This window comes from Dama dama, chromosome 4 (genome assembly GCF_033118175.1).
Source record: "Dama dama isolate Ldn47 chromosome 4, ASM3311817v1, whole genome shotgun sequence".
Taxonomy (NCBI): domain Eukaryota; kingdom Metazoa; phylum Chordata; class Mammalia; order Artiodactyla; family Cervidae; genus Dama; species Dama dama.
The window spans coordinates 68,121,454-68,147,305 of record NC_083684.1 but is presented as its reverse complement, the minus strand read 5'-3'; the positions used below and the strand labels follow the sequence as shown (position 1 = coordinate 68,147,305).

The 25,852-nt window shown below is 43.8% G+C and overlaps 1 protein-coding gene across 1 annotated transcript; it reads right to left on the bottom strand.

The window, feature by feature from the left end:
• Nucleotides 1–238: 238 nt before the first annotated feature.
• LOC133055213 (cationic amino acid transporter 3-like) lies at nt 239–8,412 on the bottom strand. The gene is made up of 11 exons (XM_061140641.1): nt 8,043–8,412; nt 7,289–7,447; nt 3,036–3,222; nt 2,732–2,844; nt 2,354–2,576; nt 1,816–1,955; nt 1,614–1,716; nt 1,235–1,431; nt 871–1,037; nt 513–621; nt 239–357 (listed from the first exon to the last, which is right to left on the bottom strand). Exons 1-11 carry the CDS (start codon nt 8,410–8,412, stop codon nt 239–241), a joined length of 1,887 nt encoding a protein of 628 aa, XP_060996624.1.
• Between the last annotated feature and the right edge of the window lie 17,440 nt (nt 8,413–25,852).

The following is a 25,852-nucleotide window of genomic DNA, read 5'->3' as shown; positions in this document are numbered from 1 at the left end:
TCCTTTGTGAAAATTGGTCTTGCTGCACTCTTAAGAAGCCTGTATTTTTCTGTATATACATCATGCTTTGAAAAGCTTACTTAAAAATTAGACAGTATTAAAGTCACTTTGTCCACTGGCAATAAAGACAGGGCTATAGATGCATACACCTTCACACCCATAGAGGCTGAAAGTGTTCATGTAGCAGAAGACACCTCCTATGTATGTAGGGATTCTACACAGCATCTGTGACCTTTGGTTAAGATGACTCAGCAGTAGGGGTGTTTTTTTCAAGGGTCTGGGAGGTGGAGGATGGTGGTAATTGCTCATTGTTCTCCAAGCTGTGTCGGATCCCGTATCCAAAGTATATGAGAAATCCTAGTAAGGAAATGAGAAAATGAGAAGAATAAGTAGGCACTCTTCATGGTTACAAGCGTCCAATAGGCCTCCTGTTATGGTGGTGAAGAATTTTAGGGGAGCTCAGTTTGGGATCAGTCACTCTAGAGGTCTCTTTATCCCAGAAAGCCACTTACCAATCACATTCCAAATGCCAAATATGGCCCAGGTCCCAGAAGTTATCTGCATCATCAAGTAAATGTTCACAAAGATGGTCACCAGTGGGAAGACAGGCAGAGCAGGGACCTGTGGGGCAGAGTCAGTTCACCCCTGAATACACCCCAGATGTCTAAATGAGAGACTCTACCCCACGTGGGCAAGAAGACCAGCCCTCAGACTGTGCATTCAGTGCCTACTCAGACTGTGTATGTAAAGTACGGAGTGTGGATCAGGGAAGAGTCCATTGGTTTCAGCCGTTCCCCTCACTCCCTGGATGTTTAGACCATGAAGCATGTTCACTCAAGGTGGACAGTTTGGGCACATAAGGTCACTTACCTTAAAATAAAGAGGAATGGGGTTCTGGGGCTGCCTCCAGATGATGACTGTGACCCCAATGATGAGCAGCAGCAGCAGCACAGCCACTGGTGTGTACCCAGAGTCTGCAGAGAACGCCTGACTGGACCACTGGACCAGGATCAGGCTCAAGATTATCATCAGGAAAACTACAGGGGTGAAAGTGGAGGAGAACGGGTTCAACTTCAGAAGCTGAAGATGTCAAGACCTTGGGTCACACCTCTCCCCAGGCTGCCCACCTCAGGAAGGGCCATCATATCACCAAGACTCCTCAAGTGACAAAATACACACTCCAACACCATACTGTCAATTTCAGAGACAAACAAAGAGAAATCCCACTGCTCACCGAGTAGTGAGGCACATCCATAGACAATCTGGCCAGATTTCCTAGTGGGGGTGGTGCTGGGAGGGAACCACAGCCTCTTTAGAATGTTTGAGTTTCTTGCTTCAGGTTCAGAGTCCAAAGGATGTTCATCAAGGCCAAGCACCCCAACATCCTCCTCTGTGTTCTCATTCTTGCGAAAATTCTGGTCTGGCTGGTACCTGAATTAGAGGTTTTAAGGCAATATTAACAGCAGCCCTTCCTCATCCAACATCACACAGCCTATTCCACATCTGTCCTGTCTTAAGCAGAGCAGGACTTTTAGAAGATAGCATGAAGGCAGAAGACGGTTACCTCCCATCTAATCTCCAAGACTCCCTACTGAGGTGTAGTGGGGTCTCACCTGAGGACAAGAACAGAAAATGCCACCAAGGAGTAAACAAGCAGGGTCCCAACTGACACAAGGTCCACAAGATTTGTGAACGTGAAGAGCAACGCCATGATCCCTAGAATGAGGGCACAAACAAGGTGGGGAAGGGAGTGAGAAACAGCTGGAAATATATGAGTTAAAGCATGGATTTCAATTTTTTTTTTTTTTTTTTTACCTGTAAGATTTCCAGCAGACATGATGGCCATGACACGGGTGCCTGTGCGGACATGAATCCGGGTAAGTCGGCGGAAAAGGAGCCCATCCTCTGCCATCGTGTAGATCAAAGGAGGCATTCTGAACATGGCATTATAGAGTCTGGAAGAGAAAATGGAAACATGTAAGGATGTTGAGAAGCAAGGCAGACTGGGGCTTCTGCTCTCTTTTCAGCTTGGGGTAAGGTGTCTCTGTCTTCTCTACCCATCCTAAGGGTTGGGAGATCTGATCATGTGAGAGTGCTGCTGCTGCTGCTAAGTCGCTTTAGTCGTGTCCGACTCTGTGTGACCCCATAGACAACAGCCCACTAGGCTCCCCCGTCCCTGGGATTCTCCAGGCAAGAACACTGGAGTGGGCTGCCGAAAGTGAAAGGTGAAAGTGAAGTCGCTCAGTCATGTCTGACTCTTAGCAACCCCATGGACTGCAGCCTACCAGGCTCCACCATCCATGGGATTTTCCAGGCATGTGAGAGTAGACAGGGAGAAAACCATGGCACTGACCTGGATATAAGAGCACAGAGGGTGCCAATAGCCACGAAGTATCTGGCGGGGAGCCACCAACTATGGAGAATGGCTTGTGGCAAAGGGTCGTGAGGCTGAATCAGGTGGTAGGGCACCATGAGGGTGAGTGACGCTGAGACACCAGAGTAAGCCAAAAAGCAGATGAAGATCGTGATCGCGATGCTCCAGGGGATGGAACGATGGGGATTTAGAGCTTCTACCCCTGCAGAAAAGGAAGAAGTGTTGGGTCAGGGAAACACACTGGGCTGAAATCACAAAATCCCCTTCCTTTTTGCACTCCACAAGCAGGTTTCCCCTAAGCCAGGAGCAGCCAGTCTGTTCTCAAACCCCAGATGGGACACACAGTGACCATGTTACCTTTAGTGGCAACAGCATCAACACCAAAAAAATAGTAGAAACATGTAGCTGCTCCCTGGAGAATCCCTTCAACGCCAAAAAGTGCAAACCCTCCAGAACCCAGAAGGCCCAAGCTACGGTGAGAGAAGGAAAGAGAAAGAACATGTGTGAGGTGTGTTCAGCCATCTCTACTGAGTTTCTCCCTTCATACCTCAAGTCCTGGGCTCCAGGACTTTCTTCATTTGGATCCATCAGCCCAGATATCTTTAGTCCACACCATAACAGCTCTGCATGCCCGTCACCCATATATTATGGCCAATATTACCCTCCTAAGCCATAGATGTCTCTGGATTCAGATGTGTTCAGTTTGTAGTCCTGTTCTGTGAGCCTCCAGTTATGCAGATCTCCCTTAATGAAGCCAGTGATGATAATGAAAATGAGAACCAAAAGGTTGCTTCCTATGGATATTTTGGTAACCAGGATTGACTCAGGAGCTCCCAGAACAAGTAGTCCTGTGGGACAGATATAACATGAAATACTCAAACTATTGATATATTTATAGATACAGAAAGCAGAACACACTGGTCATAGAAACACCCTTTCCCAACAAAACAAGAGACAAACCCTCATATGTACATCACCAGAAGGTCAATACTAAAATCACATTGATTGTATTCTTTTTAGCTGAAGATGGAGAAGCTCTATAGAGTCAGCAAAAACAAGACCAGGAGGTGACTGTGGCTCAGATCATCAGCTCCTTGTTGCAAAATTCAGGCTTAAACTGAAGAAAGTAGGGAAAACCACTAGGCCATTCAGGTATGACCTAAATAAAACTCATTATGATTATACAGTGGAGATGACAAATAGATTTAAGGGATTAGATCTGGTAGTCAGACTGCCTGAAGAACTATGGACAGAGGTTTCTAACATTGTATAGGAGACAGTGACCAAAACCATCCCCAAGGAAAAGAAATGCAAGAAGGCAAAATAGTTGTCTGACATACAGATTGCAAACAAACACATGAAAAGATGCTCAACATCACTCATTATCAGAGAAATGCAAATCAAAACCACAATGAGGTATCATCTCACGCTGGTCAGAATGGCTGCCATCAAAAATTCTACAAACATTAAATGCTGGAGAGAGTGTGGAGAAAAGGGAACCCTCTTACACTGTTGTTGGGAATACAAATTATTACAGTCGCTATGGACAGCAGTGTGGGGATTCCTTAAAAAACTGGAAATAGGACTGCCATATGACCCAGCAATCCCACTGCTGGGCATACACACTGCGGAAACCAGAATTGAAAGAGACACATGTATCCCAACTTTCGTTGCAGCACTGTTTACAATAGCCAGGACATGGAAGCAACCTAGATGTCCATCAGCAGATGAAAGGATAAGGAAATTGTGGTACATATGCATAATGGAATATTACCCAGCTATTAAAAAGAAAACATTTGGGTCAGTTATAATGAGGTGGATGAAAGTGGAACCTATTATACAGATTGAAATAAGTCAGAAAGTAAAACACCAATACAGTATATTAACGCATACATATGGAATTTAGAAAGATGGTAATGATGACCCTATATGAGAGATAGCAAAAGAGACACAGATGTAAAGAACAGACTTTTGGACTCTGTGGGAGAAGGTGAGGGTGGGATGATTTGAGAGAATATCACTGAAACATGTATATTACCATATGTGAAAAAGATGACCATTGTGCTTGATGCATGAAACAGGGCACTCAAACCCGGTGCACTGGGACAGCCCTGAGGGATGGGATGGGGAAGGAGGTGGGAGGGGGGTCAGGATGAGGGGACACATGTATACCCGTGGCTGATTCATGTCAATGTATGGCAAAACCCACCACAATATTGTGATTAGCCTCCAATTAAAATAAATAAATAAATTTAAGAAATGGTTGTTGAGGAGTCTTTACAAATAGCTGAGGGAAGATGAGAAGTGAAAGGCAAAGGAGAAAGGGAAAGATATAACCAACTGAATGCAGAATTCCAGAGAATAGCAGGGAGAGACAAGGAAGCCATCTTAAGAGAACAATGCAAAGAAATAGAGGAAAACAATAGAATGGGAAAGAATAGAGATCTCTTCAAGAAAATTGGAGATATTAAGGGGACACTTCATGAAAGGATGGGCATGATAAAGGACAGAAATGGTAAGGACATAACAGAAGCAAAAGAGATTCATAAGTGGTGGCAAGAATACCCAGAACTATACAAAAAAGGTCTTAGTGGCCTAGATAACCATGATGGTGTGGTCATTCACCTAGAACCAGACAGCCTGGAGTGTGAAGTCAAGTGGCCCTTAGGAAGAATTACTACAAACAAAGCTAGTGGAGGTGATGGAATTCCAGCTGAGCTATTTCAAATCCTAAAGATGATGATGCGAAAGTGCTGAATTCAATATGTCAGCAAATCTGGGAAACTCAGCAGTGGCTACAGTACTAGAAAATATCAGTTTTTCCAGTCCCAAAGAAGGGCAATGCCAAAGAATGTTCAAACTACCATACAATTGCATTCATTTCAATGATAGCAATGTTATGCTCAAAATCCTTCAAGTTAGGCTTCAGCAATATGTGAACCAAGAACTTTCAGATATACAGCTGGGTTAAGAAAATGCAAAGGAACCAGAGATCAAATTGTCAACATTCGTTGGATCATAGAGAAAGCAGGGGAATACAGGCAAATCATCAAATTCTGCTTTATTGACTATGCCAAAGCCTTTGACTGTGTGGATCACAACAAACTGTGGAAAATTCTTAAAGGCATGGGAATACCAGACCACTCTACCTGTCTCCTGAGAAATCTGTATGCAGGTCAAGGAGCACCAGTTTGATCTGGACATGGAACGATGGACTGGTTCCAAATTAGGAAAGGAGTATGTCAAGGTTGTATATTGTCACCCTGCTTTTTTAACTTATATGCAGAGTACATCATGTGAAATGCTGGGCTGGGTGAAGCACAAACTGGAATCAAGATTGCCAGGAGAAATGCCAACAATCTCAAATATGCAGTTGATACCACCCTAATGGCAGAAAGTGAAGAAGAACTAAAGAGCCTCTTGATGAAAGTGAAATAGGAGAGTGAAAAAGCTGACTTAAAACTCAACATTCAAAAAACCAAGATCATAGCATCTGGTCCCATCACTTTCTGGTGAATAGAAGAGGAAAAAGTGGAAGCAGTGACAGATTTTCTTTTCTTGGGCTCCAAAATCACTGCAGACAGTGATTGCAGCCATGAAATTAAGTCACTTGCTCCTTGGCAGGAAAGCTATGACAAATCTAGATAGCATATTAAAAAAACAGAGACATCACTTTGCTGACAAAGGTCTATATAGTCAAAGCTACAGTTTTTCTAGTAGTCATGTATGGATGTGAGAGTTGGACCATAAGGAAGGCTGAGCACTGAAGAACTGATGCTTTTGAGTTGTGCTGGAGATGACGCTTGAGATTCCATTGGGCAGAAAGGGGATCAAACCAGTCAATCCTAAAGGAAATCATCCCTGAGTATTCATTGGAAGGACTGATGCTGAAGCTCCAAAACTTTGATCACCTGATGGGCAGAGCCGACTCACTGGAAAAGATTCTGATGCTGGGTAAGATTGAGGACAGGAGCAGAAGAGGGTGACAGAGTTGGATAGTATCACTGACTCAATGGACATAAATTTGAGCAAACTCCAGAAGATAGTGGAGGACAGAGGAGCTTGGCATACTGTAATCCATGGGGTTGCAAAGAGTTGGCTATGACTTAGTGACTGAATAACAACAGGAAGCAGAGAAATAGTTGCTCAGGGCTGGCAGTTGGTGGTGGTGGACAAACACCAGTGACTATTCAGTGGGTACAGGGTTTCCTTTTGAGGTGATGAACGTGTTTGGAACTAGATGGAAGTGATGGTTGCCCAATATTACAGATGTACTAAATGATTGTACACTTTGAGATGGTTAACTATTGTGGCAATCTTCTCAGAATACAAGTCTAACAAATCAAGATGTTGTACACCTTAATCTTACACAATGTTGTATGTCAATTATACCTCAATGAAGCTGGGAAAAATAATAAAGTGGTTAATTTTATGCTACATGAAAAAAAGTGAATGTGAGCTTCCTCTCAAGTAAAAAAAAATCTTTGGCCTCAGTACAGAGGAAGATTTGTTGGTCTAAGTAAATGATTCTCAGCTGGGGGGTAATTTTGTTCCCCAAGGGACAAAAATTCCCCAGCCCCCAAGGGATTGGCACTGTCTGGAGATACCCTGATTGCCACAGTTGGGGGTGAGTAGATGTCACTGGTGTCTAGTGAGCAAAGGCCAAGGATGATACTCAACACTCAATAATGATTAAAAAAAGCTAAAATTCACATGACAGCCCCTGCACACCAAAGAATGATAAGCCCAAATTGTCAATAGTGCCAAGGGTGGAACACAATGGTTTATGTCTTAGCTTCTGTCTCTAGGCCCTTCTTTCTATTTCTAATCCCCCACCATTCTGCCATGTCAGCCTTTCTACACCAGCTCCCACTCCACACCCCACTCTTCCCATCCTGTTGAGCCCTGTCTCACCTGTCATCAGCAGTACCAGGCCCAGGGCAAAAAAGTCTGCATATGTGGCCAGTGAGTAAGGCAGGTGCAGAGAGAAAGTTTCCTGTAATGCCTGAGAGATGTGATTCCCAATCAGGCTGTCAAAGATGTAACTCGAGGCCCTGGCCAAGCTGGCAGTGCCTGCAGAGGCAGAAGGAGGAGCGTTCATTGACAAACAAAAATTGATGTGCCATAGGATCTAAAAACACAGTTAAATCCCTGTATATACAAAAAGTCTATATATAAAAATACCTGCTACAAAATACAAAATATCAAAGAGTTTCTTTTCATGAGTTGGGGAGAGTAGACCCAAATGATTCACCAAAATGTCAGGTGTTTTAATATGTTAGGAGCAGATCAATGTTATACAAGAAAACACGTCAGTGGGACTGGGAGGGCTGGGAATAGGCATGAAAGTTGAAATCAAGTAGTAAAGGAAAATCCCAGGAGGGCAACAACTGAGCAAAGATTTCACGATGGTGAGGGGACGAGCCTGTGGGACACGCCTCCTTCTCACCCACTCCCTACAGTTCCCTTTCCTTCTGGGTTCATTGTCCATCATTTAAGGACACAGGATAGAATCGAGTTGAATGCAGTTGTGGGGTCTTTCTGACACTATTATCAACTTCCCTCCATGAGGCCAAGAATAAAGTGCTCATGAATGACTGAGGACCCAATCCTCCAACATAGTTTCCCAATCTTAAGCCCCACACCATTCGCTGCCCCATCATCTCACCAATGCCTAAGGGAAGTATGCGGTTCCAGCCAATGACGAAGGCATAGAGTTGACCCATCGTGACATAGCTGTAGAGATATGCAGAACCGGAGCGTGGTACCCAGGCCCCAAATTCAGCATAGCAGAACCCAGAAAACATAGAAAACAGGGCAGCCACCAAGAACGAGATGATGGTTGCTGGTCCAGCTATGTACTTGGCCACTGCACCAGCCACAAGGTACATGGCACCTCTCAGCATCCTGCCCACACCCAAGATCACCAGGTTGAGGGTCTTCAGATGAGCCACAGGACTCTCAGACTCATCTATGGGTTCCAGCAGCCGCTTGCGGATGAGCTTCTGACCAAATTGGCGAACAAACTGATGCAACATCCTAGACATAGTTGAGGAGGCTATAGTCTGCTGAGAAAACAAGATATAAAGCTGTTAAGAATGTCCATCCGCCCTTGGCACTAGGGTTCCAATTCTATGGAGTATGGAAGTGATGGGGAGCAGGTGGTAAAGGGACACATTGGGCAAGTTCTCCATCTCTGAGATTTGGTTTCTACAATCATAGAGAAGACTTCTAATTTGTCTCAAAGTTACTGGAAAGTTTGCTTGAAAAGAAGTGAGACGGAGTGGATTATCTGTCCCCAAATGTGCCCCTTTGACAGGTAAATTGTTTTGAGCTAAAGTTAATTAAGACCCATTAGACTCAGGAGAAGCTCTTTACCTCTGCCTTAACTGTTCAAAATAATGCAGATTAGGGGACCTATGCCAGGAAGAGAGCTATTGCCAGAGAGAACTTTTTAATGTCAGAAAGACTTACCTGCTTGGAGTGGGCAAACATTTGTTCACCAGGCACTTGCTCTTCTCATCCTTCTGTGCATGGTCTTCCTCCCATTTGAAGGCCCAGATCCCCACCTCTTTCTCCTTAACTCAGGGGGTCATACAAGCCTCAATTGTCTGACAGTCTTTGAGCCTCAAAAATTTTTATGGGGCTCCTGTACATATTAAACTAACTGTGTTCATCTGTCTTGTGTCCACTGAATTGTTAGCTCACCTGAAGAATCTAGAAAGCCAAGTCCTCTGCCCCTACAGAAGCAAAAGCTTCCAACACAGAGCCTGGCATACCATAGGTGCTTAATTGGTATAAGTTGGATAGATAAGAATGCTGGGAGCCATTATGGGAGATCCCACCCATGACAAGGTCATGAGGAGAAGACCTGAAACACAAGGCTGTTCAGGCTACAAGGAACCCTCCAGGTTGACCCTGGCCTCTACCCCACCCTGTAGCCTCCCCCCCTGCTGTTGTCCTTGTTCGTCCTGTTGCGGATCTTTGCATTGCCTGCTGAGAGCTCTCTTGCTCCTCTTTCACTAAATAAAGACCAACATAGAACCCTGATTAATAAATCTCCTGGATGCTGGTTCCCTATGAAGGGGCCAGGAATGAAGGAAATGTTTCAAGTAAAAACCCTTTTGCTGGCACTCTGGCTTGTTTGGCAGATGTGTACTAATGCACATGACCGCTCACAACACCTTAATCATAAACAGCATAAATAACCTCATCACAAAATGCCCTGATAGGCACAGAGCCCTTCGGGGGGTGAGAAAGCCCTATTAGAGAACACAAAAAATATTATTCTAAAAGTGGTTATTGGATCAACGTTTGATTGCTGTTATTGTGCTGAGGTTGTGCAGTAAAAACTATTGTTAATATAGTTAAGGATTTAAAAAAATAAGAGTTTAGTCCTAGTGTGGAAAAAATAAGATAATTGTTAATTTTAATCAAGAGTGCTAAAACAGAGGCTGCCTCACCAGAGCCACAGAGTCTTTGTGTGGTAAACTTTTTAGATAAATTTAGCTGAGAACTTTTGCAAAAAGACTGACATTTGCATTAACAGGATTGTATTTCTACTATGTTTCAACCTGCTGTACCATGAGACTGCAACTTTTCTGTTTTCTGCTAAACTCAAGGCAAAATAGAACAATAAGAAATAGACTACAGAAAACAGTTTGGCCTTCACCTAGGTCAGAAAATGTTAATAGGTCCCAAGGCCAGAAGATAATGTACAAAGATCCACTATGAAAGAAGACTCTCATGAACAAAGAAGTATGCAGAAAACACCCTGGTTTCGTGAAGGACAAAACTGAAGTAATGTTAAACTAAATTTTATATGCTTATCTTTCACCTCCCCCTAGAAATGTACTACTTAGGGTATAAAAGCTATGGTAAAAAATAAAGTGACACCAGACTCTGCTGCACACCCCGGTCTGGTCTCTTTCTCTCTTTCTCTCTCACTCGCTGACGTCGTTCATCCTGAGGGTACCCCTGGATCCTGCTGGGACTGGACCTCGGCATAGGAATGCTGATTTTTTAATTGAAATCAACCAGTCCTGCTTGTCTGATTTGGCTGAAACTACATTTCATCTTTTTTCTCCTTTGCCCCACAAAACAGGGCAAATTATCATCATTATTCCCTCCACTTTTTGATAGGGGCTTGCTGATCAGAGTGCTCAGACTCTGCAATTTCTTTCACCAAGGATCCTGAAACCTGGACACTTTCTGTTTCATTGTTTGCAAGTGACATGGAATAGGAACTCTGCTCTGCAGCAGAATGAGATGACATTTGAGGGAAGGCACAGACTCTAGCCCAGCTCAGTCAAAGATCAAACTACAGTGGCCTCCAACTACTTGGAGGGAGGGGGGACTAACCGTTCTGAATCAGAAATGAGAAGACTGTGTTTCCTGCATTTTGGGACATGAAACGTCTCCTCACTACACTGCTCTGTAAGACTAGGCTGACCCAGTGGCCACCAGCTATTGTGAGGGGGGCTTCCATCCCTGATGTTCCAAAGTCCAAGTTTAACATTTTGATTAAGGGCAAGCATTCAAAGAGCCAGGAAACTGAATAGAACCTTGGTTCTGCAAACACCCCGGCACTCTTGAACAAGTCATATACTTCTCTGGGCTGTTTTGTTTTTGCTCAAATGCTGCTGATGAACCCTTCTGCACTGTGAGTAGGAATATAAAATGGGGCAGCAGCTATGGATGCAGTATGGTGGTTCCTCAAAAATGAAAAATACATTTGCCACACTATCCAGTGATTCCACTTTGGGTGTATACCCCAAAGAATTGAAAATAGGGTTCAAAGACATATTTGTACACCTGTGTTCTTTAGCAGCATTATTCACAATAGCTGAAAGTTGGCAGCAATGCAGAGGTCCATCCATGAAGGAATGGATAAACACAATGTGGTCTGTACATACAGTGGAATATTATTAGACTTAAACAGGTAGGAAATTCTTTTTTTCAAATATAATTTAAAAAAATTCTTTTTTAATTGGAAGATAATTGCTTTGCACTATTGTGTTGGTTTCTGCCATACATCAGCATGAATCAGCCATAGGCATACATATGTCCCCTCCCTCTTGAACCTCCCTCCCATCCCCCTACCCCATCCTACACATCTATGTTGTCACAGAGCACTGGATTGAGCTCCCTGCATTACATAGCAAATTCCTACTGGTGATCTATTTTACACATGTTGGTATATATGTTTCAATGCTACTCTCTTAGTTCATCCCATCTTCTCCTTCCCTCTCTGTGTCCACAAGTCTGTTGTCTAAAAGAGACAGGAAAGTCTGAGGTATGCTATAATGTGGAGGAACACTGAGGACATTATGCTAAGTGACATAATCCAGTCACAAAAAAACATGCTATGATTCCATGTCTATGAAGTACTGAGAGGAATCAGCTTCTTAGAGACAAAATAGAATGGTGGTTTGCCAGGGGCTGGAATGAAGGGTAAAACTGTTTATTGTTTACAGAGATGCAGTTTTAGTTTTCTTCTTAGAAAAGAAGAGAAAAAAGTTGTGAAAAGAGTTATTGAGATTGGTTGCATGACAGTATAAATATACCTAATATCACTGAACTGTATAGTTAAAAATGGTTAAGATGGAAAATTTTAATCTATATGTAATTTACCACCATATTTTAAAATTACTGCCAATAAGAAGAAATAGAGCCAACTTCACAGAGTTGCTGGGCTAGGAAACCAATGGTGACTTAATATAAATCACCACACAGCCCTCCTCTGAGGATATCAAAATCCATGGATGCTCAAGATCCTTACAGTCACTGGTGCATTCACAAAGGAGGAACCTGCAGAATCAGAAGGTCAACACTACACAGGAGACTGAACATCAGTGGTCCTGACATCAGAACCACTAAAGTCAGGGTCCATAAACCCTGTTCCAGGGGAATCTTTGATACTATTTGAGCACCAGTCAAAAAAAAAAAAAAAAAAAAGAATCTCCATGGTCTGATCCAACCCCGTGCATCACCAATTCCTACATAAATGTGACAACTCCCATCTCCTGTTTTCATCTGGAAAATGGGTCTCTCCACTGTCAGTCATAAGCCAGGCTGGCCCCCTGCACTTGGGGTTGCAGAGGTCTCTTTGGGAGGATGTGAACTCAGCACCCAGTCTCCTACAGAAAAGGGTGACCTGAGACTTACTGGATCCTTGGAGCAGAGCCTGGAGCACTGGATCAGTCAGGGAGGCTGAGGTTAAGTCATGCAGGACTGGAGCTGAGACATCTCTAAGGACCAAAGCGAGAGTCCTGAGCACAGAAGACAGCTGTTACCCACTACGTTGTTAGGGTGGAGATGACGCTGGGTGGGTGGGGAGCACCTGCCATGTAGCTATCAGCCTCGACCCTTCTGTGGTTACTCTCAGGGAGTGGTTCTGAGAGGTTTTTTTTTTTTTTTTTTTAATTTTATGTTATTACTCATAACATAAAACTGATCATTTAAACCATTTTTAAGACTTCTCTGGTGGCTTAGGCGGTAAAATGTCTGCCTACAATGTGGGAGACCCAGGTTTCATCTCTGGGTCAGGAAAATCCCTTGGAGAAGAAAATGGCAACCCACTCCAGTACTCTTGCCTGGACAGAGGAGCCTGGAAGGATACAGTCCATGGGGTCGCAAAGAGTTGGACATGACTGAGTGACTTCACTTTCACTTTCAAGTGTCCCTTTCACTAGAATTAAATACATTTGCATTTTTTGCAACCAAACTCCAGAACTTTTTTCCGCTTGCAAAATCTATACCCATTCAACAACCATCCTGCCTTTCTCCTTTCTGAGTTCCTGGCAATCGTTGTTCTACTTTCTCTAAATCTGAGCACTCCAGGTGCCTCATTTCAGTGGAATCAAACATTATTTATCCCTTCCTGTCAGGCTTATTTTGCTTAGTAGAATCTGTACTAGATTCCTTTGTGTTGTAGCATGGGTTATATTCCTCTCCTTTTTAAACCTGAATAATAGTTTATGCACATACCACATGGACTTAGTGATTCTTTGATCAGTGGGCAATTGGTTTGCTTTCATGTTTTAGTTATTTTGAATAATGCTGCTCTATGAACAAGGAAGAAGATATATCTCTTCCAGAGTGTGCTTTCAATTATTCTGGGCATATCCTCAAAGGCAGAACTGCTGGATCATAAGGTTCTAACATTTTTATATCCTGTGATGGAGAAGGTGTTCACATATTGAGGATCGGGGAAGTCAATTTGGCTTATCCAAATTTTGGCTTATCCAAAATTCAGGCTGCACTGTGTGTGAATTAAGACAGTCTGTCCAACTCTCCCAGCACAACTTCTTTAACCCTGAGGTAAAGAACATCTGTTCTGAAGATAAGAACAAATAACTCCCTTCTCATGGCATCCATGTTAACACTCCCTGGAAGATAAGGTTCCCTTCCCAGACACCAGGGTCCTGCTGTCTCACTGTCTATGTACTAAGTCTGTTTCTTTTGAAACTTTAAGGAATACATCCTGTCGTGTTGATGTATGTGCTTTATTTGGATGAGGTATAAGATTGTGCTTCAATGGAGCAGTACCCCAGAGCTATCTGAGAGGGTGCCCCCAAGCTATAGCCTCAGTTTGGGTCAAATACACCTTTCCCATTTCTATTGTGTTTCTTGATTATTTTCCTGGACAGTTGAATTCATTGATCAGCAAGGACACCGAAGCAGACAGAGTGTAAAACTAGGGGACCCAGCTCACAGCCCTCCTCCCCCCCGCCCCAGTAATTAGCTGATTTGTTTTTGGTTGCAGTAGGTCTTTGTTGCTGTGCACCATCTTTCTCCAGCTGCAGCGAGTGGGGGCTACTCTCTAGGTGTCGTGCACTCTGTAGTTGCGTTGTGTGGGCTTATCACTGCAGGTGCTTTAGTCATAGACTGCTGTAACTTAGTCGCTAAGTCATGTCTGATTCTTTCATGGCCCCATGGACTGTAGCCCACTAGGCTCCAATGTCCATGGGATTCTCCACGGACAGATATCCAGGCAGTAATATTGAAGTGGATTGCCATTTCCCCCTCTAGGAGATCGTCCCAACCCAGGGGTCAAACTCACATTTCTTGCATTGACAGGCAGATTCTTTACTGTTGAGCCACCAGGGAAGCCCAATCATAGAGATGGCATTAAAATCTAATTTTAACTCCAAGTAGTTTAATAATATTATTTTTCCCAATCAAATACTGTTGTCTCCCTTTAATAATTTTTGGTAAATAAAAAGTTCCCCATCTTGGGTCATGCGAATTATTACATGTACGTGTGATTCTTTGTTATGCAACTTATGAAATATAACTGAGGACTTATTGTATTCCAGACACTGTTTTAGGTGCTACAAAGCAAATGGTAGTCAAAAGTGTGATGGGAGTGAATGTATCTCCCCACTTTCAAATTCATATATTGAAGTACTAATCCCTATGACCTTGGAATATGAGTCTGTTTGGTGGTGAGAGAGTAACAGGCTGGAGGGCCAGGGGTCTCCAAATGGAGGAAAGAGGCTGAAAGTGTCAGACTTTTTTTTAAATCTCTTTCTTACGTGGCAGGAGGAAACAAGCTACAAGTGTCAGATTCTTTTCCCCTTCTCTATACAAATTTCAAAGGAGGTTTCTTTTAAAATTCTGTGACAACACCTAGTTCCACCTGAACTTAACTTTTCTCAAACGTTGAGCTAACCAATGCATTTTTCTTATGGAAATGTTTTTCTTATGCTATGTTAATGAACTATGTATTAATCTTCAACTCTGTCTTTCTTCAAGTCAGTTCCAGCTAAGACTCAGAACCGATAATGGCTCAGCAAACCAGTACGTTTTATTCACACAATTATTCTCTTATGTTAAGGAAAGTATATATTTGATTGGAAAGCTTCCTTTCTTCAAGATTCATGTCAATCATTTTATCGCCCAGAATGACTCACATTGTGCCAATGTTATCTCAAAATGCATTTTGAGTGAGGGTCCTGGTACCACTCTCTGAGTTTTGAGACATTTCCTTTCTCTAATTAGCAACCTGCTAGTAGCTATATAACTTCCTGCTAAAGACTAGCCAGGGGGCACTCTTTCTGCCCCCTTCTGATGTCTATTTCAGAAGGTTTGTTTGTTTCTTCTATACTTTAATAAAACTTTACCACACAAAGGCTCTGAGTGATCAAGCCTTGTCACTGGTCTGGGATGGAATTCCTCTCCTCCAGCGGCCAAGAATCCCGGCATCTTCTACAGTTCAGCAACAACCTTTCAGTGGTAGGGTCTTAAAGAGATAATGAAGATTATATGAGGTCATCAGGATGGGCCCTAAGTCACATAGAATATGATTATACTTCTTGTGTGTGTTAGTTTCTCAGTCATGTCTGACTCATTGCAAGCCCATGAACTGTATCTCATCAGGCCCCTCTGTCCATGGGATGGATTCTCCAGGCAAGAATACTGGAGTGGGTTTCCAATTCTTTCTCCAGGGTATCTTCCCAACACAGGGATCCAAACAGTTCTCTTGCATTGCTGGCAGGTTCTTTACTGTTAGGTAGTTAGAATAGGAAAAAAGGAGTCCAGAGTGGCTCTGGCTAAAAGACAAAGGAGGGAAAATCCTGGAAAAAGAACAAAGGAAGGTCCAAGAACTGGAGTGAGAACCTCAGGTAAAACAAACATCCCTCCCGGCTAGCCGAATTTACAAAGGGCAAGCTCAGACAGGAGGAGACACATGTATAAAATGAGGAGCCAAAATTGAGCCAGGGGCTTCTCTTCTCTTCACGTCTTTTGGGTCTGTCTGGCCTCATGCCTCGAGGATGGATTTCTCTTTGCTTTCTAAATAAAACTGAGCTGTAACACGGAGCTATAACACTGTTTTGCCTGAAGAAATTACATGGTGCTGTAACACTGGTCTCTCCGAGGAAATTGACACAGGGCTGTATTGACACAGGTCCATCCGTCGCTTCAAATTTTTGTCGCGACGGGACAGAAACGAGGAAATGACAAACTCGCCCGACATATATGGTGCCATGACTCAGGTTTAAGCTGCCTGAAACAACCTCGGCTCGGCCCTCGTGGAGCGGAGGCCAACCACAGCAGAAGCCCACCTTGGTGAAAGCTCCGTGGTGAAAGCTGAACAGGAAGAAAACCCAGTGCAGGGGAAGTGACAAGAAGCCAAGCATGCTGGAAACCAGGACTGCAAAAACAAACCCGGCAGAAAGCTCACGTGGCTCAGTCTCAGATTCAAGCCCACCTCCGGTTAAGGTAAGAGGTCCTCGCTCCTGTGGCTGGAAGGACATATGGCTAACAAAATCTCAGTTCCTTTACAATCTCTTTTTTCATGTTTCCTCAAACCCCAATGAACAGGCAAGCGGCAGTGGGTGCAGTTGAGGTACTCTGGCAGGGCCTACTCCTCAGTGTGAACCAGAGGCTCCACTACCTGCTGGGCCCCAGTAGCTGTGACCCAAGAGGATGGGGATTCTTTTGTCCTTAAGCTTCCTCGTGCCAAGGATCAGACCGATGAAAACTGCGCACAGGCCAGGTATTTAGCAGATTTTCTGGCAGGTTATGCAAGGGATTCCTCAACACATTTTCCCCACTGCTTTTTCCTCTCGCCCTTCAGCTCCTGTCTCCATTGATGCCACTGCTTACAAAGTATTGGGCAGGTCATCATCTTTCCATTTCTGAAAGTTGTGCTTCAAATCATTTAAGAATGGGGTTCAAACCCACATGGCAGGGACTCTATGCTATACCTAGTCACTCTGTCGTATCTGACTGGAACGTATCTGTCTGGCCAAAACCCATGGTGCCTGGCTTCAAGACCTAACGAAGCTCAGGCTCTTGATGTCTCGTTGCAAAAAATTCAGTGAGAGACACAGTGATAGGTAAGAGGTGGATTTGTCTGGATTCAGAGAGAAGCACACTCCACAGGTGTGGGCCATCACAGAGGGTGAGGGAAGCCATGGAATGTGGTGTAGTTAGTTTTTGTGAGCTGGTTGATTTCATATGCTAATGAGTGAAAGTCACAGGCATTTTTGGGCTTGGAGTACAGAATGAAACAGAGCAAAGGCTAATAGAGTTCCGCCAAGAGAACACACTGGTCATAGCAAACACCCTCTTCTAATAATACAAGAGAAGACTCTACACAATAATATCACCAGTTGGTCAATACTGAAATCATATTGGTTATATTCTTTGCAGCCAAAGATGGAGAAGCTCTATACAGTCAGCAAAAGCAAGGCTGGGAGCTGACTGTGGCTCAGATCATGAACTTCTTATTGCCAAATTCAGGCTGAAATTGAAGAAAGTAGGGAAAACCACTAGACCATTCAGGTATGACCTAAATTAAATCTCTAACAATTATACAGTGGAAGTGAGAAATAGATTCAAGGGATTAGATCTGATAGACAGAGTGCCTGATGAACTATGGATGGAGGTTCATGACATTGTACAGGAGACAGGAATCAAGACCATCCTCAAGAATAAGAAATGCAAAAAGGCAAAATGGCTGTCTGAGAAGGCCTTACAGATAGCTATGAAAAGAAGAGAAGTGAAAAGCGAAGGAGAAAAGGAAAGCTATAGCCATTTGAATGCAGAGTTCCAAAGGATAGCAAGGAGAGAAAAGAAAACCTCCCTCAGTGATCAGTGCAAAGTAATAGAGGAAAAGAATAGAGTTGGAAAGATACAGATCTCTGCATGAAAATTAGAGATACCAAAGGAATATTTCATGCAAAGATGGGATAACAAAGGACAGAAATGCTATGGACCTAACAGAAACAGAAGATATTAAGAAGAGGTGGCAAAAATACACAGAAGAACTATACAAAAAAGATCTTCATGACCCAGATAATCACCATGGTGTGACCACTCACCTAGAGCCAGACATCCTGGAATGTGAACTCAAGTGGGCCTTAGGAAGCATCACTACAAACAAAGCTAGTGGAGGTGATGGAATTCCAGTTGAGCTATTTCAAATCCTAAAAGATGACTGATGGTGTGAAAGTACTGTGCTCAATATGCCAGCAAATTTGGAAAACTCAGTAGTGGCCACAGGACTGGAAAAGGTCAGTTTTTATTCTAATCCCAAAGAAAGGCAATGAAAAAGAATGTTGAAACTGCCTCACAATTGCACTCATCTCACACGCTACTAAAGTAATGCTCAGTATTCTCCAATCCAGGCTTCAAAAATACGTGAACCGTGAACTTCCAGGTGTTCCAGCTGGATTTAGAAAAGGTAGAGGAACAAGAGATCAAGTTGTCAACATCCATTGGATCATCAAAAAAGGAGAATTCCAGAAAAACATCTATTTCTGCTTTATTGCTTATGCCAAAACCTTTGTGTGGATTACAACAAACTGTGAAAAATTCTGAAAGTGATGGGAATATCAGACCACCTGACCTGCCTCTTGAGAAATCTGTATGCAGGTCAGGAAGCAACAGCTAGAACTGGACATGGAACAACAGACTGGTTCCAAATCGGGAAAGGAGTACGTCAAGACTTTATATTGTCACCCCGTTTATTTAACATATATGCAGAGTACATCATGAGAAATGCTGGGCTGGATGAAGCACAAGCTGAAATCAAGATTGTTGGGAGAAATATCAATAACCTCAGATATGCAGATGACACGACCCTTATGGCAGAAAGTGCCTCTTGAGGAAAGAGCCTCTTGAGGAAAGTGAAAGAGGAGAGTGAACAAGTTTGTTTAAAACTCAACATTCAGAAAACTAAGATCATGGCATCTGGTCCCATCACTTCATTCATTGCAAATAGATGGGGAAACAGTGGGAATAGTGGCAGACTAATTTTTTTTTTTTTTTTTTTTTGGGCTCCAAAATCACTGAAGATGGTGACTGCAACCATGAAATAAAAGGGCGCTTTCTCCCTGGAAGAAAAGCATATTAAAAAGCAGAGACATTACTTTGCCAATAGAGGTCCATCTACTCAAAGCTATGGTTTTTCCAGTAGTCATGTATGGATGTGAGAGTTGGACTATAAAGAAAACTGAGTGTCGAAGAATTGATGCTTTTGAATGGTGTTGGAGAAGACTCTTGAGACTCCCTTGGATTGCAAGGAGATCCAAGCAGTCCATCCTAAAGGAAATCAGCCCTGAATATTCGTTGGATGGACTGATGTTGAAGCTGAAACTCCAATCCTTTCGCCACATGATGTGAAGAACTGAGTCATTTGAAGAGACCCTGGTGCTGGGGAAGGTTGAAGGCAGGAGAAGAGGATGACAGAGGGTGAGATGGTTGGATGGCATTACCAACTCAATGGACATGAGTTTGAGTAAACTCCAGGAGTTGGTGATGAACAGGAAGGACTGAGATGTTGCAGTCCATGGTGTTGTAGAGTCAGACACGACTGAGTGACTAAACTGAACTGAACTGGACTATGTCATTCTTTCAAAAGATGTGCCCTGCCCCCTTTCCTCCTGTTTCATGCTCTCTTCCTGAACCCTGTCTGGGTCCACAATGTTGCCTCTACAAACTTCTGGAGGGACAACTAGAAAATAGCTGGCCCTTGGGAGGGAAATACTGTATAATATCCAATCCCTCTAGATATTCAGGCCTTCATCTTCCATGTTTCCCACCACATGTGCAACCAGAGCATCTCCCAGGGAACCTGCTAGGGCAGGTGACAGGCACACAATGCCTGTTAGAAGTCCATCTGTTGGTGGCATCCTTCAAGAGCAATTGGGCTTCCAGGGATAATGTTTGCCTCTTTGGGAGTTAGTGCTGCAGGCCATTTGGGCCCAAACCCTTGCCACCTGTCTCCTTACAATCATACCCCCGGATCAAATCTCCACTCCACTTTATGGAACATCTGGTCTATTGCCTTTTTTCAATTTGTTCTTATGCCACTTACTAACTCCTACAACCAGGACTCTGCCCCCTAGAATACTCTTAATGCCCCTAACAGGACCAGATAACCCACTCCTTTGTCATTACTTTTGCTATTACCTAAAGTGGGTCTATGACTTTGAAATATTTACTACTGGAGACACCCTAATTTGCTCCTGGGAGGACTATCAGCAATAAGAGAATAAGGCTGATGGCTGGTTCACCAAGTTCCCAGTCTCAGGGCTCTGGCTTGGATTGCTTTACATCATGGTGTATATTCCCATCCACAGTGGACAAACCAGCAGTGGGTTAAGATTTCAGTTCAGTTCATTCGCTCAGTCGTGTCCGACTCTCTGGACCCCATGAACTGCAGCACGCCAGGCTTCCCTGTCTGTCACCAACTCCCGGAATTTACTCAAACTCATGTCCATCGAGTCGGTGATGCCATCCAGCCATCTCATCCTCTGCCGTCCCCTTCTCCTCCTGCCCCCAATCCCTCCCAGCATCAGGGTCTTTTTACCCAGCACTGTTCACGCTGGAGAACCTGGGGGCACCCAACTCCAGTCTGGGGGTCTCGGGAGGTCGACCTGCCTCGACCTGCCTAGGGGTGTGGTCCCCGGGAGGTTCTCATACCTCAACCTGCTCAGAGATCTGCCAGTCCAGGGGTCCCAGGATGTCGACATGTCTTGACCTGCTTAGGGACCCAATTCTTGGGAGGCTGTCATGCCTCAGCCTGCCTGGGGATCTGTACCCAGGCAGATTTAGAAAAAGTTTATATAAAATGTATATTTGAAAAAGTTATCTAAAATTTATAAACAGATTATTAAATAATAATGTTGTGATAGTTTCAGGTGGAGTGCAAAAGGACTCACCAAGCATATATATATATACACACGCATATACATGTATCCATTCTCTCCCAAACTCCCCTCCCATCCATACTGCCACAGAACATAGAGCAGAGTTCCCTGTGTCTACAGTATGTCCTTGTTGGTTATCCATTTTAAGTATATCAGTGTCTGCATGTCCATCCCAAACTCCCTAACTACCCCATCCCTCTATACTAAAGGTATTCTTTCATGTTGTTTGAACATCAGACTAAAAAGGGTCTCCCAACCTCCAGACTTGATCCAAACCCCCAACCACCCTTTCTCTCACAAACACATAGTTCTCAGCTCCTTCTCCTTTCAACGAAAAAACAGGCCTCTCCACCCTCAGGCTGGAGCTGGGCTGACCCCACTGCACTCTGGGATTGCAGAGGTCTCTTTGGGAGGATTTGAACTCAGCACCCAGTCTCCTACAGGAGAAGGTGATCCAAAACTTACTGGATCCTTGGAGCAGAGTCTGGAGCGCTGGGTCAGTCAGGGAGGCTGAGGTTAAGCCTTGCAGGACTGTAGCTGAGACATCTCCAAGAACCATAGCAGGGAGTCCTGAGCACAGAAGGCAGCCCTCATCCCCGGGGTTGTTGGGGTGGGGATGGGGCTGGGTGGGCGGGAAACATCTGCTGTGTTGCTATCAGCTCTTGACTCTTCTTTGGTTACCCTTGGGGGAAGTTCTGAATTTCTTTTATCTTAAAATACATATTGCATTACATTTACCATTTTAGCCATCTTTAAGTGTGCAGTTTGGTCATGTGAAGTTCATTCACATTTTGTGTAACCAAACTCCAGAACTTTTTTCATCTGGCAAAACTGAAACTCTACCCATGCAACAAAATTTCCCCTTTCTTCTTTTCCAGTTCCTGTCAATCACCACACTATTTTCTGTCTCTATGAATATGACCACTTACTCCATGTAAATGGAATCATATAGCATTTGTTACTTCTTGTCACACTTCTTTTACTTACCACGATGTCCACTAGGTTATTTGCATTGTAGCTGATATTATATTTCCTTTTTAAAAACATTTAAAAAAATTTTGGCTGTGCTGAGTCCTTGTTGCAGCTGGCAAGCTTTATTTAGTTGCAGGTCTCAGACTTGCTCTGGGGCATGTGGGATCTTCATTCCCTGACTGGGGATTGAACCCACATACGCTGCATTGCCAGGAAGATTCTTAACCACTAGACCACCAGGGAAGTCCCTTCCCTTCTTTTTAAATGCTGAATAATACTTTGTTATTGGTATGTACCATATTTGGCTTACCTATTCTTTGGTCAATGCATACTCGGGTTGCTTTCATAATTTAAATATTGTGAATAAAGCTGCTATGAACATGAGTGTACAAATATCTCTCTCAGGGCATGACTTCAATTCTTCTGGGTATATCCTCAGATGTAGAATTGCTGGATTATATGGTTCTAAGATTTTTATCTGCTTGTTCTTAAAGAAAATCAGTCCTGGGTGTTCATTGGAAGGACTGATGATGAAGCTGAAATTCCAATACTTTGGCCACTTGATGCGAAGAGCTGACTCATTTGAAAAGACTCTGATGCTGGGAAAGATTGAGGGCAGGAGGAGAAGGGGATGACAGAGAATGACATAACTGGATGGCATCACTGACTCAATGGACATGGGATTGGGTGGACTCTGGGAGTTGGTGATGGACAGGGAGGCCTGGCGTGCTGCGGTTCATGGGGATGCAGAGTCGGACATGACTGAGCAACTGAAGTGAACTGAACTGAATTGTGATGGAGATGTTCACATATTGAGGAATGGGAAAGTCATACTGGCTCATCCATGGTTCAGCCTGAACTGTGTGTGAACTAAGACAGCCTGCCAGACCCTCACAGCTCATCTGCTTTAACCACTGAGGTAAAGAAAATCTGTTTTGAAGATCAGAATGAGCAAATCCCTTCTCATGGTGTCTGGGTTAACACTGCCTGGAAGATAATGTTCCCTTCCCAGAAACCAGAGTCCTGCTGTCTCACTCTCTATGTACTAAGTCTGTGTCTTTTGAAACCTTGAAGGAATACACCCTGTGGTGTTGATGTGTGAGCTTTGTTTGCATGAGGTGTAAGACTGTGCTGGAAACGATGCTTCAGCAGAGCAGTTCCTCAGAGCTCTCGGAGAGGCTGCCTCCTAAGCTGTAGTCCTCAGTGTGAGTCAAATAAAACCTTTCCATCTCTATTGTGTTTCTTGATTATTTCCAGGGACACTTGAATTCATTGATCATCAAGGACCCTAAGTAGAACTGGGGACCCACTCACACTCCTCCTCCCACCCAGTCCTCTTACATGACTCAATTCCCCACAGCCTGCCCCTGACCTGAGACACTCCAATGTGGCGGACCCCCAAGCCCAGCTGGACCCCAACCAGGAGAAGGGGAGTTTACAATCTCTGATGTGAATTCAAGCAACAAAAGCATTGAACAGATATCGTGTCTGCAGCCAGCCTTGCATGAAGGGATGGAATAGGATTCCAAGGAGTCTGTTTTCTGGGAAGACTGAGCACCAAGGCGGGAAAGGGAAGGATGCTGTAAGAGGTCAAAAGCACCACGTCTCACAGAAGGAGAAAATCAGGAGTCGGAGGGGAGGGCTGAGCAAGTTAGCGAGCGGTTAGTGAGTGGACAAGATTCTGACATACAACAAGTGATACACTTGCTAAAACACTGGCCAGAGACCGCCAGTGTGGGGATTACATGTCGTAGTTGAAGCTTCCATTAATTTTTATTTATTTATTTTTTTACTGTGAAGTAGTGGTCCAGGTTTATTTATTTGCATGTGGATGTATACTTGTCTGGGCACTATTTTTGATGAGACTATCTTTTACCCATTGTATTTTCTTGGTTTCCGCGGGTAACATGAACCATAAATGTAACTATTTGTCTCAGGACTGTAGATTCTATCCCATTGATATATATGTCTATCCTTGAAAAGCCAACTCTACAAAAGGAATGAGGCAGCTTAAGCTGTTGTGGTGAGTTTTAGTTGGTTGTGTGGGGATGCTCTTGAACCCAGAGCTGTTAGGAAGATTATTTTAAAGGGAAAACATCTGAGATGCAATGGAAACAGAAAGAAGCCTTCTCTGAGTTTCTCACATTTGACTCAAAGCAGAAAATTCTGGGAATTAAAGTGGTAACAAATTCCTTAGTGGAGAGGCTGCTCCCAAGAGGATGAAGGTGAGTAAAACTGTGAGTATAATTCTATACTATGCTTTTGTATTTGTAGTAGACACCTCCTTCAATCTTTAGTGGTTACCTTTGGAGTTATTTTCTGGGGTTTTCTCTGTATCAGTATACTTATTTGACTCTTTCTGTTCCCTCTTGTGGGATAATTCTTTTTAATAATTTTTAATTAATTGATTGATTAAGTATGTCTGCCCTGGATCTTGGTTACTGCACAGTCTTCCCTTAGTTGCGGTGCATAGGCTTCTCATTGCGGTGGGTTCTCTTGTTGTAGAGCACAGACTGCAGTAGTTGCAGCATGTGGGCTTAGTTGCCCCGGGGCGTATGAGGTCCTCCCAGACAGGGGACTGAACCTGGGTCCTCTGTCTTGGCAGGCGGATTCTTAACCACTGAACCACCAGGGAGGCCTTGTGGGAGAATTCTTTTTTTTTTTTTTTTCATTTATTTTTATTAGTTGGAGGCTAATTACTTTACAAAATTGTAGTGGTTTTTGCCATATACTGACATGAATCAGCCATGGATTTACATGTAAGCTTTTCTATCTCATCTGCTCTGACAACCCACCAGGTTGCCTCCTGGAAACCTGTCTCTGGATTTCCAGAAGGTGGCTCTAGAGCTCTAGTCTGCAGGCACCCTCACTCAGAGCAGCGACTGGTTTTCTGACCGTGTTTCTGGTCTACCTGCGCTCCCCAGGATGTTGCCGGGGGAGGGTCCCACAAAGAGCCCCCGAAGAGTTGGGGGAGGTGTGGGTCCAGCATTTGGGGGTACTGAGGGTGCCTGTGGACACAGCAGAGAGATCCCCCAGTGTGGTGCTCCCAGAGGCATGCAATTGGACTCCCTGAGAAAAGCAATCCCTTTCATGCCCTTTGACATGTTTATCTGCGTCTTTCCAAATATTCTTCCTCTCCCTCCTCATGGAGGTCCCGTCTAAGTTCTCTGGTGCTGCTGTAGATGTCCTTCTTGGGTGTCTCCTGTGATGTCCTGCAGAACGAGGGTGGCTGAGCACTCACTCATCACCCCTCCTTTTCTGTGGGGGGAAGTTTTCTTACATGGGGGAGTGGAAAGATCCTCTCACCTCCATCTTTGCTTTGACCAGAATTGGTTTTTTTTTTTTTTTTTTTTTTTGAGTGCCTGAAATCCCTGCAGGAAAGCTGACCTTATGCAAGTTCTCTCTCACACACGAGAATCTGCCCGGGTCAGAATCCATGTCTCCTGCCTTGGCAGGCAGATTTACCACTGAGCCACCAAAGACGCCCTAAATGAAATATTTTTTGACCTCTGGCTATTCTGGGGATTTTTCAGAGAGCTCCTAAAACATCTCAAAGAATGATACTGACCTCATTACACTTAAGCATACTGGCAGATATAATTACATGGGTACCATCAGCAGATCCCCTGGAAGAGGGCAGGGCAACCCACTCCAGTATCCTTGCCAGGAGAATCCCATGGAAAGAGGAGCCTGTCGGGCTATAGTCTGTTGAGTCTCAAAGAGTCGGACACAACTGAAATGACTGAGCGCAGATGTGTTGTCAAACAAGTGATGATAAACCTTCTTAGGTTATATTGGAAGGATAAATGTTATCAATATGTGTTCTAAAAATTATATGAAA